The 13963-nt window shown below is 37.9% G+C and overlaps 1 protein-coding gene across 1 annotated transcript; it reads right to left on the reverse strand.

Annotated features, from left to right (window-relative positions):
* Nucleotides 1–4026: 4026 nt before the first annotated feature.
* Nucleotides 4027–5626, reverse strand: LOC306644670 (pre-mRNA-splicing regulator WTAP-like). The gene has a single exon (XM_079111804.1). It carries the CDS (start codon nt 5513–5515, stop codon nt 5060–5062), a length of 456 nt encoding a protein of 151 aa, XP_078967930.1. The 5' UTR covers nt 5516–5626; the 3' UTR covers nt 4027–5059.
* Nucleotides 5627–13963: the final 8337 nt, after the last annotated feature.

The raw sequence follows: 13963 nt of genomic DNA on the forward strand, positions 1-13963 counted from the left end.
AACTTTGCTCTGCCATGCATTCATCACCATAATGTTTTGACTCACCACAGGCTTAAAAGCAACAGTCACCCAACCATGGACTGAAACCTCTGATCTCATGAACCAAATAAACCTTTCCTCCTTTAAGGTGCTTATCTCAGGTATTTTATCACAGCAATGGAAAGCTGACTAACGCACCACACTAACTTTCAAAATTGAAGGAGAAATAAAGAAATCCCAATTAAATAAATAAATGAGAAAGTTTACTGACAGCAAAGTTGCTTTACATGAACTGTTCAGCAAAACAAAACAGTATTAAAGGAGCTAGGCATGGTGGCACACACTTATAATCCCAGTGACTCTGGAGACTGAGTTAGGAGGATAGTGAGTTCAAAGCCAGCTTCAGCAATTTAGCAAGGCCCTAGCAACTTAGCAAGACCCTGTCTCCAAATAAAAAATAAAAAGGGCTGAAGTTGTGACTCAGTGGTTAAACAGCCCTGGTTCAAATCCATGGTACCAAAAACAAAATAAAACAAAACAAACAACAACAACAACAAAGTACTAAAGGAAGTTCTTCAGGCTGAAAGCAAGTGACACCAGGCAGTAATTCAAATACACATGAGAAAACAAAGCACTGATAAAAGTAATTATTTAGGTAGTTATAAAAGATGGTATAATTGCACAACTCTTCTTTTTTAGCTGATTAAAAATTGCATAAACAATATGTATAAATTGCACTGTTGGGCTTTAATATAGAGAAATGGCATATATATATATTTAAATTTATTTTTATTGTAAACAAATGGGAAACATGTTGTTTCTATTTGTACATGAAGTAACAGCATACCATTTGCATAATCATACATTCACATAGGGTAATGAGGTTTGATTCATTCTATTACTTTTTCCTTTCCCCCCACCCCCCTCCCACCCCTCTTTTTCCTCTATACAGTCCCTCCTTCCTCCATTCTTGCCCCCCTCCCACCCCCCATTATGTGTCATCATCTGCTTATCAGTGAGATCATTCGTCTTTTGGATTTCTGAGATTGGCTTATCTCACTTAGCATGATATTCTCCAATTTCATCCATTTGCTTGCAAATGCCATAATTTTATTATTCTTTATAGCTGAGTAATATTCCATTGTGTGTGGTGTGTGTGTGTGTGTGTGTATTTATATATATATACATATATATATATATATCACAGTTTCTTTATCCATTCATCAATTGAAGGACATCTAGGTTGGTTCCACAATCTGGCTATTGTGAATTGAGCAGCAATGAACATTGATGTGGCTGTATCTCTGTAGTATGCTGATTTTAAGTCCTTTGGGTATAGGCCAAGAAGTGGGATAGCTGGGTCAAATGGTGGGTCCATTCCAAGTTTTCTAAGGAATCTCCACACTGCTTTCCAGAGTGGCTGCAAATTAGTGATGTATGAACGTACCTCATATAATCCAGCAATGTATGAGTGTACCTTTTTCCCCACAACCTCTCCAACACCTATTGTTGCTTGTATTCTTGATAATCGCCATTCTAAGTGGGGTGAGATGGAATCTTAGTATAGTTTTGATTTGCATTTCTCTTATTACTAAAGATGGTGAACATTTTTTCATATGTTTGGTTGATTGCTTGTAGATCTTCTTCTGTGAAGCGTCTGTTCATATCCTTAGCCCATTTGTTGATTAGGTTATTTGTATTCTTCGTGTAGAGTTTTTTGAGTTCTTTATATGTTCTGGAAATTGTGGTGTATCTGAAGTATGAGTGGCAAAGAGATATTCTCCCACTCTGTAGGCTCTCTCTTTGCATTGCTGATAGTTTCCTTTGCTGAGAGAAAGCTATTTAGTTTGAATCTATGCCAGTTATTGATTCTTGCTTTTATTTCTTGTGCTCTGGGAGTCCTGTTAAGGAAGTCTGATCCTAAGCCAACAAGTTGAAGATGTGGACCTACTTTTTCTTCTATAAGATGCAAGGTCTCTGGTCTGATTTCAAGGTCCTTGATCCATGGTGAGTTGAGTTTTGTGCAGGGTGAGAGATAGGGGTTTAGTTTCATTCTGTTGCACATGGATTTCCAGTTTTCCCAGCACCATTTGTTGAAGAGGCTATCTTGTCTCCATTGCATATTTTTGGCCCCTTTGTCTAGTATGAGAAAATTGTATTTATTTGGGTTTATGTCCATGTCCTCTATTCTGTACCATTGGTCTACCTGTCTATTTTGGTGCCAATACCATGCCGTTTTTGTTACTACTGCTTTGTAGTATAGTTGAAGTTCTGGTATTGCGATACCCCCTGCTTCGCTCTTCCTGCTAAGGCTTGCTTTAGCTATTCTGGGTTTCTTATTCTTCCAGATGAATTTCATGATTGCTTGCTCTATTTCTGTAAGGTACATGATTGGGATTTTAATCGGAATTGCATTGAATCTGTATAGCACTTTTGGTAGTATGGCCATTTTGACAATATTAATTCTGCATATCCAAGAACATGGGAGATCTTTCCATCTTCTAAGATCTTCCTCAATTTCTTCAGTGTTTTGTAGTTTTCATTGTAGAGATCTTTTACCTCTTTGGTTATATCGATTCCCAAGTATTTTATTTTATTTTATTTTTTGAGGCTATTGCAAATGGAGTTGTTTTCCTCATTTCCCTTTTAGATGTTTTGTCACTTGCATACAAAAATGCTTTAGATTTATGTGTGTTGATTTTATAGTCTGCTATTTTGCTGAATTCATTGATGAGGTCTAGAAGTTTTCTGGAGGAGGTTTTTGGATCCTCTAAATATAGAATCATGTCATCAGCAAATAGTGACAGCTTAAGTTCCTCTTTTCCTATTCATATCCCTTTAATTTCTTTAGTCTGCCTAATTGCTCTGGCTAGAGTTTTGAGGACAATGTTGAATAGAAGTGGTGAAAGAGGACATCCCTGTCTTGTTCCCATTTTTAAAGGGAATGGTTTCAGTTTTTCTCCATTAAGAATGATGTTGGCCATGGGCTTAGCATAAATAGCCTTTACAATGTTCAGGTATGTTCCTACTATCCCTATTTTTTCTAGTGTTTTGAGCATGAAGGGGTGTTGTATTTTGTCGAACGCTTTTTCTGCATCAATTGAAATAACCATACGATTCTTTTTTTTTTTTTTTTTTGTTATTTGATAAATTTTATGAACTACATTTTGACCTATTATAAATATACTTAGGCCATGTCTACTGTGATCTTAAAAGGCACAAAATAAATACAAAAGAATTAATGTGGGCACAATAAGCTAATTTCAAACAGATTCGGTTACTTACCCTCCAACCCTCACAAACAATTTTTAGAAGCAAATTTCTTGCTTAACACAAATCTCCTCAACCCACCCTCTGCCCCACAAATTCCCTAAAGCATAAACATACAAGATACTTACAATTGATTTGAATGATTAAGAGAGAACTTAAGTCAACCTTGTTAAAACTGCACTTAAACGTTGGGACAAGCTGGAACATTTATCTTCCACTCATCTCAGACTCCATTATCACCAAGCGAAAATTCAAATTGGTGACTTACACAATGTTCTGACGAAAAAAATTCACCTCCAGGATTGGATGGAAGCATGAAGAAAATAATGCCTCATTTATCTAAATGATCAAATGAATTTGCTAGAAATGGTCACTATACCTTTTTTCAATTCACAAAATGTCTCAGTTAGGCCAGCCCATAGTTCCAACACATTATGTCCCCAATCTTCTGGCAGACACCCTGTGAGATTGTCCCACATTAATTTCTACTACAATATCCTGGGACAAAGTGTCAAAAAGCAACAAGTATCAAGTCTCCTTGTCTTTTATGATACCAGATGGAATAAAGTAGGTCTTTTAAAAATGAGATATACTTTTCCTTCACTTTGAAGAGCACAGCAATAATTTTCCAAAATGAATCTGCTCTCCACAGCCCCCCAAAATTAAAATGTTAAGAATACAACAAAATCATAGTATTCCTTGAACTTAAAAAAACAAAACCCAAAAACAAAAAAAACAAAAAAAAAACAACAACTATTCCAAGGCACATTTAATTTAATATCAAGAGTGTAATACAAAACGCCCAAATACAATGAAGGAACACATCCCCCATTAACACCAACAACAATGCTCTTTTGACATGTGCCTGTTGAATGGGATGGGGTTTCATAAAGTTCACTACTGGAAAAAAATAATGCAGTGAGTCTCATCACAGCCAATATCCTTATACAATCTAGTTGTGAAATGAATGTTTATAATGCTTCAAACAGTTTAAACCTGAAGTTGGATACCATACCTTCATGTTTGTACAGTCCTCAGTTAAGATTGTCTAGTTTTTGCAACCAAAGAACAAACCATTGATGAAAACCGCATTGATTTAAGGCTCTGTCATGTGATATAGAGCCCTAAGCTAAATGGTTAGATATATGCACTACTTGTACGGACATCTGTTATTTGATTTTCTTGTGACTAATAAAGTTGGTTCTCAGCAAAAAACCCTTTAAAGGCAAAATCACCTCATTTGAGTTTTGACCCAGAAGTTCAACAACAATCACGAAGTCCACAGTCTTATTGGCAAAACTGATACACAGTGTCTCTAAGTCATTATGCTCAAGGTTAAGAGCGATGCATATTCCGTTTTTACATTTTACTGGAATTTTACATGTTCAATTCATGATTTTAAATCTCTAGGTTTTCAATCCTCCAAACTGTCTGAAGACACAGTGTGCCACAGACTTAAGACTTCTGTTTCTCCCTCTATTTTCTTCAAACAGAAACATTTCTCAAGTGTCTACATGATCTAGAAGGGGAATTTTTCGGAGATGGCCTCTTCTTCGGAATAGTCCGACGACATCAGGCCTCAGAAGCAAGGGGAAGGGGAAGAGAAAAAAGCTGAAACACAAGGTTCATCGGGTAAGTTTTACATTAACCATTACAAGCTGCACGGTATAAGAATGTGGCTTTTTTTTTTTTTTTTTTTTTTTGCTCAAAAAGTCTGAGTCTTGGTGTGGAAACGAGTACTTGGCTGTCCCACCACAGCTGTCTTGTAGTGGGACTGTCAGGGAAGTCTTGACGGGGGAGTATGATTTGTTTACCTATCAGGCGTAAACTTCCAGGCACTCAGTTCATTTTGGGCTTGTTCCAGTTTGTCTTTAGTCTGTTCCAGTTCGCCTTTCATTTTTAGGAAAAACAAGTTGATCGCTGGGTCTACCATTGTTGATCTCAGTTGGGCGACACTCGGCTGCTGGACTTGCTTGAGGTACTGAATTTGAGTAGTACACTCTTGCATCTCTTGTTCCTTGGTCGCTAGTCGCATTACAAGGATGTTTTCCCTGCGTGCAGACTCCTGCTGCTGTTGCTTTAGTTTTTCTTCAGACTCCCTTAAGCCTGTTACATCATTTGAGTTAAGATCTGTGTACTTGCCCTCCAAAGCTTGAACATAAGCTTCATATTGTTTCCATCTTAGAATTAACTCATCTCGTGCCATAACTTTAAAGTCTGTTTCACTGAGTCGAACCTTTTTTGGAAGAGGTTCTTCGTTGGTCATCTTGAATCCTCTCCAGGCCGCGGCCGCTCGGGCGCCGCCAGCCACAAGGGACCGAGGCCGCGCCGCCGCCGGCCCCGCCGCGCTCCTCCCGCCGCAGCCCCGGCGCTCCCCTCGATTCTTATCCTTAAGTCTATTGACATGATGGATTACATTTATTGATTTATGGATGTTAAACCATCCTTGCATTCCAGGGATGAACCCCACTTGATCGTGGTGCACAATTTTCTTAATATGTTTTTGGATATAGTTTGAAATGGCATATATTTTATAAACAGTAGCACAAAGAAGTGGTCGGTGGGAAGAAGGGTATTTTACTGTAAGGAAATATCATGTGATAACTCAAAACCATAAGAAAAAATGAAGAGAAGTAGAAATGAATAAGAGAATAAATTCCATAAATTTGCACTTGCTCTCATTTCTTCTCTCAACCTCAATAAAAGACATAAAATTATAAAAAGTAAGTACCCATGTTGTTGTTACTTGTGACATACATGGATATAATCTGTGTGAGAATAATAGTGAAAGAAGCCGGGTACGGTGGCACACGCCTGTAATTCCAGCAGCTCAGGAGGCTAAGAGAGGAGGATAGTGAATTCAAAGTCAGCCTCAGCAATGGCAAGGCGCTAAGCACCTCAGTGAAACCCTTTCTCTAAATTAAAAAAAAAAAATACAAAAAATAGGGCTGGGTTGTGGTTCAGTGGTCGAGTACCCCTGAACCCCTGAGTTCAATCCCTGGTACAAAAAAAAAAAAAAAAAGAATAAAAATAAGAGTGGAGAGGCAGGGAATAGAATTATGTATAAGTAAATTTTCTACATATCACCACAACTAAGTATTTACCTGAAGGAGATTCTGATAAGGTATATATTTTAAGAGCAACTACTAAGAAAATATCTGCAAAAAGTGGTGAAAAAAATCATGAAAGAAATGAAAATATTACCCTAGGATATATTCAGTTACTGTAAAGGAAGGTAATAAAGAAAGTGGAAGAACAAAATCAGACATGAGACAGAAAACAAGAAGCAAAATGGCAGACAAGAAATCTAACCATATTAATAGCATTAAAAGTAAAGGGATTGGTGGACCTGGTGGCACCACCTGTAATCCCAGCTGAAGCAAGAGGATGGCAGGTACAAGGATAGCCTCTGCAATGTAGCAAGACTCTGTCTCAAGATAAAAATAAAAAGGATTGTGGATGTAGTTCAGTGGCCGAGGCCTTGCCTAGCATGCATGAGGTTCCAAGTTTGGCTCCTAGGACTGAAAAAAAAAAAAAAAAAAAAAAAAATATATATATATATATATATAAATGGAGTAATTAATCCAATCAAAAGGCAGATTGTCACACTGGATTAAAAAAAGAAACCCAGCATATGCTGTCTAAGGAGACATACTATAGACAAAGATGATGTAGGTTGAAAGTCAAAGGATAGAAAAGAAGTAAAAGTAGCAACACAGACTATTCCAATCCCTAAGGGTCTGGATGAAAGAAGCATTTATGGATTCATGGGAAATAGTTCTTCCTCCATATTTGAAATAGTTTCCCAAACATGTCATGCTTTATACAAAATAAACTTGAGAATGCTCCAGATCCAACCTACTGTTTGATTGGGAGAGGCCTAGTTAGTGGTGTAGGATTTGGGTGTGGGGTGGAATGAGGGGTGGCTCTCTGCTCTTAACCTGCACCATTAAGCTACTTTGATTTATCCAAGCACTAGGAATCTGAAAGCCAATGGAGAACAGCCTCAAGTATGTGCATTCCAATCCCAGTAAACATCCAGGCCCTTCCCTCCTGATTTAGCTACAAACTATGTTCAATTAGGTTGCATTTTGTTTCTGTCCAGTTCAGACCTCTTTTTTTTTTTTTTTCCTGGCTTGCTCCTGTCTCCGGAATTCCCAGATTATCTTCATTTTCAGCTTGCTCTCAGCTTTAAGAACTTTGTCTAAATTCTCTGTGGATCTTCCTGCTCCTTTTTGGCCCCTCCTGGTTCAGTTTCTGGAATTTAAATTCTATCAGTGATTCTTACCTTTTATGCCAACCAGGGCCTTTATTAGGTTTAGTCTTAAGCACAAAATCAGTTAAGCCACATGCTCCATGTTATCTGCAAAGACTTTATGAGAGCCTAACAGCTTGTCAAAATCATCTTCTCTGGGCTCTTAATATTTAGAACCAGAACCACTTATCCCTACATATGTTGCTGTCTACATTAGCATGGCTTTAAAATTTAGCTGTCTTTGTAACTTCATATTTGTTATTCCATGAGATTTTTGCTCAAGAAGATGAAACTTTATTGTTCATTACAGGAAGTAACGTTATCCTTCATTTTAGGAACTTCCCCAAAGAAACCAATGACTCTTCAACAGAAAGCATCAACAGTTCACATCTGTAGACTCTTTGAACTCTTACCTCAAAATCATCCTTATCCTCTTTACTGCAATCCTAATATTCCATCATAATCCTTACACAATCCTAATCAGGCTCTTTCCCATTGCCCCAACCCCTGCACTTAGGGACATGCCTTAAACTAGGCTTCAGAACCTGAATAAATCAAATCTTGTCTTTTCTTCTCCAAGAAACTCTCAGATTCTGTTGAGGGAGGGTTATCTCTTACAACTATAAGCAATAAAGTCACTTTCATCTTATCAACTAGTTGTTCTGGTGATGTTAAGGATTTGGAATTTTATCAATTCTTTTGGATTTTATCAATTCTCTGATGTTTTTTCCTACTGATTCTAGGAAAAGGAATATAGCACTAGAAGGGTATTGGACATGATGAACCTCAGGTTCTCTTATAGAGAATGAATAAAATGAATAGTAATGTTTGGAATGCAACCTGAACTCGAGTTTAACTTCCCAATTGATTTTTTTTAGACAGGGGGTCTATGTTGCCCAGGCTGGCCTCAAACTTGAGATCTTCGTGCCTCCACCTCCTGAGTAGCTGGGAGTATGGGTATGCACTATCATGCCTTGCTTAATTGATGTATATTATTGTCATTCTTGTATTAGGCAATCTGTAATCTTCAGGCATCACTAAAACTTTTCTTTGAGACCAGTAATACTCTTCATCTACTCACTGAATATTTTAGCTGATGTATTTTTAGCACAACCTTTGAGATAGTTCTTGAACACTGCCTCCAAGAAGCAGTAGCTAGTGGGTTTGATGACTATTTCCTCTGTGCTCAAGTCAGTGCCAAAGCAGCTTCTGTGGGTAGTTTCCTTGCATAGCTGGCAATCTCATTTTAATTTAAGATATTCTCTAAGGAAGAATGTCCATAAATAGACTTGCTGCTACAGCTGGTGAAAGCATCTTGCCTTGTAATTAGGTTTTCTTATACAAGGAGTTATATGATTTTATATGTGCACAAGGGAAAGTGCATATGACATACGTGGGCAGGCACAGACTCAGCTTGTCAGTGATGGTCTCAATTAGGAGTTCATGCTTTGGAGAGAAAGAAATAGTTGCTTATTTTGCCAATTCAGAATTCAGAGTATATTTGGGAAGAATATTTTAAAAATTATTATGATCTTTTTTTTTCCTATAAGGAGTTGCAGGACTGGAGATGTCCTAACAGGTTAGGACAAATTTCAGCCTCTACCAGTACCTAAAATGGTATAGTAGGTGTAGGGAGATACCAGAATTAGCACGAAGTTTAAACTCATTGTCTGAAAGTCTCCATTTTCTGACTTTTAATTTTCTTCATCCAGAATAGGGTTACACACAGCTACTCCTTGAAATAAATTTATTTGATGACTCCTATAATCCTGCTTTTGTACTCCAGATTTTCAACTGGTGGCAAAGAAGGCAGGACCCTTCTTGGCAAAGAAAACAGATATGATGAGAACAAACTAACCCTCTCCAATTTTTAGTGATTATTAAGTAAATCTATCTTCCCTTTAGACATAGAATTTTCTTAGTAATTAAAAATTTGAAGATAGTGAAAGAATTAGGACCAATTTTATAGATACATAGAATATTAGAAATTGAATTACTGTTAAAAATTATTTATATTAGGTAGATCAATTTTTTAATGTGGTATTCTGCAAAATTTAGTGAAAATATTTCAGTTGTTTCACAAATGTTTGGTTTTAATTTAATTTTTGAAATATATTTTAACTTTTTTAGAAATATGAATACAACACTCAAATTTAAATATGCCCTTTAACTGTCTTAGTTCATTATTATAGTATCACTATAATATTGTTGCTGTAATAGAATACCTGAGTCTGAGTGATTTAAAAAAATTAGAGGTTTATTCTTGCTTTTGACTCTGGAAGCTAAGAAGTCCAAGGGCATAAATGTGGTGTCTGGCCAAGAAGTTATAACATGGTGGAAGGTGAAAGGCCAAGTAGGTGAGTGTAGAAGAGCCAAACACAGGGTTGGACTTGCTTAATAACAACTCATTCTCGTGGTTGCTAACCCAGTCCCATGAAAAAGGCATTAATCCCTCTTAAAGAACTCAAAACCTTTTAAAGGCCTCACTTCCCAACACCACTACAAGGGCAATCACATTTCAACATGAGTTTCAGAGGGGATAAACCATATTCAAACCATAGCAACCACAAACTGGGTAATTTGTAAATAATATAAACTTATTTCTCACAGTTGTTAAGTCTGGAATATCCAAGATCAAGGTGCTAGCAGGTTTGAGGGTTGTTCTTTCTGCTTTCCAAATGCCACCTAGTTTCTCTGTCCTGTGGCGGGGACAAATGCTGTGTGCTCACACAGGCAAAGGCAGAGGGCAGAAATGGAGACACTCTTTCTGAAGCCTCTTTTATAAGGGTGTTAACCCATTCATGAGGATGGAGCCTTCTTAATACCCCCACAATAGGGATTACGTTTCAACACCTAATTTTGGAGGGGACATATTTGAACTGTAACATCTACCAATTTTTTAACATATTTAAGAGTATTAAAGTATTAATTTGTGTTAAACTTGGAATAAAGCTTTTCCTCTATTTCTGCATTACTGAAGAATATCCTAGGAACAAAAGGCTATAAGAGAATAAATTTGTTTTTCTGAGCCACTAAGTTGTGATAATTTGTTACAGAAGGAATAAGAATTAATATACACCCAATTTCAAATCTGAAGCTTTTAGGTTTGTTGACTGCTACCAAGCCCTCAGTGTCTCAGGTCTCCACCCTCCTTACCTGAAGATTTCTACTGCATCCTCCTACGCTTCTGCTTTTAATGAAAAATGCTTTCTTTTACTTCATCTTCCTGTCTGGAGAGGGTTTCCCTTTTATAATCTGTTTCCTCCTTAAGAGACATTCATCATTCCTCTTTCCTGGGTCTATAGTAGTGGAGTGGTGGCAGGGGAACATGATTCAATGTTGGGAATGTGACTGTGGATGGACTGTCAAATGGAAACATGAATTAATGTACTGTGAAAATATTAAAATGATTAATTTCTGTCCTAACCACAAGATGTAGGTTCTAAGAATTCTGGGACTCCCTTGTCTGTTTTCTTTACTGTTTTATCTCCAACATATAGCACAGGGCCTGTTTCCTAATAAATAATTGTGGGGAGAAAATGAAGGCGTGAGATGAGTAAACCAATGAATGACAAGTGATTTATCCTCTTGGCACTCAGATTCATTGGAGAATTTTGAGCAGAAGACTGAAGCAATCAGATTTTCAGGTTGTCAAATGTCTTTAAGCTGTCACAGTTATCATAAACAGTAGTCTGTATTATCCCAAGTGACAGCTATTATATTAACCATCAAATACACACCAGCTACAGTGGGAGAACTCACTATTGTAAATATTAAAATTCATGAACAACTGCCTAAGAAGAGCTGAGGAAGTTTCATGAAGTTTAAACTACCCTACCCCCTAACATTATTGCCCACCTTACTCTCTTTTTCCTGATACTGGGTTCCTTTCATCAGCTGAACGAGACTGTCATAGGGACCCTTACAGGGAATTTCAGCTGAGATTTGGATACCCAACCCACTCTGCTATGATATTTGCATTTCATACTAAATTTGTCTATAACATTACAAATTTCACACTCCTACATTTCTGTTATAACATCATAATCATAAAAAGTGACATTTGGTTTTCTTTTTTGCAAGTGAAATGAGCATTTCCACATATAAAATACAGAAGGAAAATTGTTGGTCATCTTCCCAAGTGGTTTGGGGGTTTGATCCAAGTCTAAAGTTTAAGTTTTCAGTGTCGGGGAGTACCCATTTGTTTGTGTGGGTTTTTCAACTGTAGCCTCATGCGTGGGTCTTTTCATGTCAGGGGGATGACCTGGTGGACTTTCCCTTCATTGAAACGGAAAAAACCTGAGATCTGACACACCGTTTGGGAGTTGCCTCCTGAAATGCTTTCCCATATCTTGTTCCTTACTTACCTTCACAGGATTTCCTACCGAAAGACAGGGTGCACCTGGAATCTTGTGGGCCTAGTGTCCAGAATAAGGAGAGCTGGGGTTTATGGTTCATGCTCACCTCCAGAGTAGAGTCAAAGAATATATCAGGAAAGGGGCACATCAGAAGCATAAGGGCCCTAAATGCATTTTCATAAAAATCAAGGATTTGTATTCCTTGTATTTATGAAGATTCCTAGTAATTATGTGACTGTTGCCCTTATTTTATGAAATCTTGTCATCAGGAAATTGACATTTTAAGCAGGACAAATAAACTCACAAACTTTTCAGACAGGGTCAGGGAACATATATGAAGAGTAACTGGCCCAGATGACCTTATGGTCATCTTTTTCAATTTTATAATTCCAGTGCTAACCTTAAAAAAAATTCATGAACTTGCTTCAGTGTCTGAAAAGTTAAAACTAAATTGGTAAACTGCATCCCAACTGGAGACATATCTAGACAAGAACTCAGCTTGGGAAGACATTGGTTTAAGCTGGACAAGAAGACAGGAGGCCACACTCTTATCCTACAGAACTCAAAATCATTTCAAGGATACTTTGAAAAGACTTTGGCTTTGATCTCAATTCATAAGCCAAAGCCTAAGGGACAGAAAAATGTAGGTGTTTATGTTGTAGGATAGGGGAATCTATTTCTCAGTTGAAGATGAGAAGTCAACAGTGAGAACCTACGGCCCCTCTCCACCTGCAGGACCTTCTCTGTGGTCTTTGGGTGCTTGGTATATTCCAGGGATTTAAGCTTGCTTTAGTCTTCTGATCTTTATCTGCTTTTATTCAACAAGGTCAATATTCTCCTTGTCTGTTCAGGCTACTGTAATAAAATATTTCAAGTAACTTAAAAGCAATAAAAATTTATTTGCTCATAGCCCTAGAGGCTTGGACAGTCCAAGATTAGGAAGCTAGCATATTTGGCATCTGGTGAGTGTTCACCCTGCTTAGAGGACAACTCGCTGCTGTTCTCAGATGGAGGAAGGGGCAAACAAGCTCCCTTGGACCTCATTTATAAGGGCAGGACTCCTGTTCATGAGGACTGAGCCCTCATAACCTTACCATCTCCTAAAGGTCCCACCTTTTGATACCATTACATTGAGGTAAATTTGTGGGGGAGGACACCAACATTAATCCAATAGCACCTCCCATTTTTTACTTCATCCCTTCAAAGCAGACTGTGGGTTATGGAGGTTAGTGTGCCTTTATGTGCTACTCTCTCCCACTGTGGCAATTCTGTCTGCAACCCTATATCATGTCAAATGTCAGGAAACTGAGCCCATTTTTCTCATTCTGCAGCAGAGAGATGCTGTAAGAGCTTCAAGGGTGGGAAAGCGGGCTTGGGTATGATGACTGTGAGCTCTTCAAGCCCTGAGGTTCTACAGGGTACAAATGGGCAGACTTCCGGTAACTGTATTTATCTAGGATCCAACTGCAGGGAATTCCAGGGAAAGTGTTATCATAATAGTCTTTTACTTAATTTTACCTATATTCTCAGTAGCTAACCACTTTTTTTAAAATTAAAAATCATAAATTTACATAGGGAAATGTTGTTTGATTCATTCAGTTATTTTTTTCCCTTTCCCCCCCACCCCTCCCACCCCTCTTTTCCCTCTATACAGTCCTTCCTTCCTCCATTCTTACCACCCTCCTTATCCCTAACTCTAAACCTAACCCTAACCCTAACGCTAACCCCTCCTACCCCCGCTTATATGTCCTCATCCACTTATCAGCGAGATCATGCGTCCTTTAGTTTTTTGAGATTGGCTTATCTCACTTAGCATGATATCCTCCAATTTCATCCATTTGCCTGCAAATGCCATAATTTTATCATTCTTCATGGCAGAGTAATATTCCATTGTATATATATGCCACGGTTTCTTTATCCATTCATCAACTGAAGGGCATCTAGGTTGGTTCCACAATCTGGCTATGGTGAATTGAGCAGCTATGAACATTGATGTGGCTGTATCTCTGTAGTATGCTGATTTTAAGTCCTTTGGGTATAGGCCAAGAAGTGGGATAGCTGGGTCAAATGGTGGTTCCATTCCAAGAGTAGCTAACCACTT

The sequence above is a fragment of the Sciurus vulgaris genome (genome assembly GCF_902686455.1).
Source record: "Sciurus vulgaris genome assembly, chromosome: 15".
In the NCBI taxonomy this organism is placed as follows: Eukaryota; Metazoa; Chordata; class Mammalia; order Rodentia; family Sciuridae; genus Sciurus; species Sciurus vulgaris.

Excerpts from the sequence above, each read along its gene's own strand:
- LOC306644670 (XM_079111804.1), bottom strand. The coding sequence starts at position 5,515 with ATGACCAACGAAGAACCTCTTCCAAAAAAGGTTCGACTCAGTGAAACA.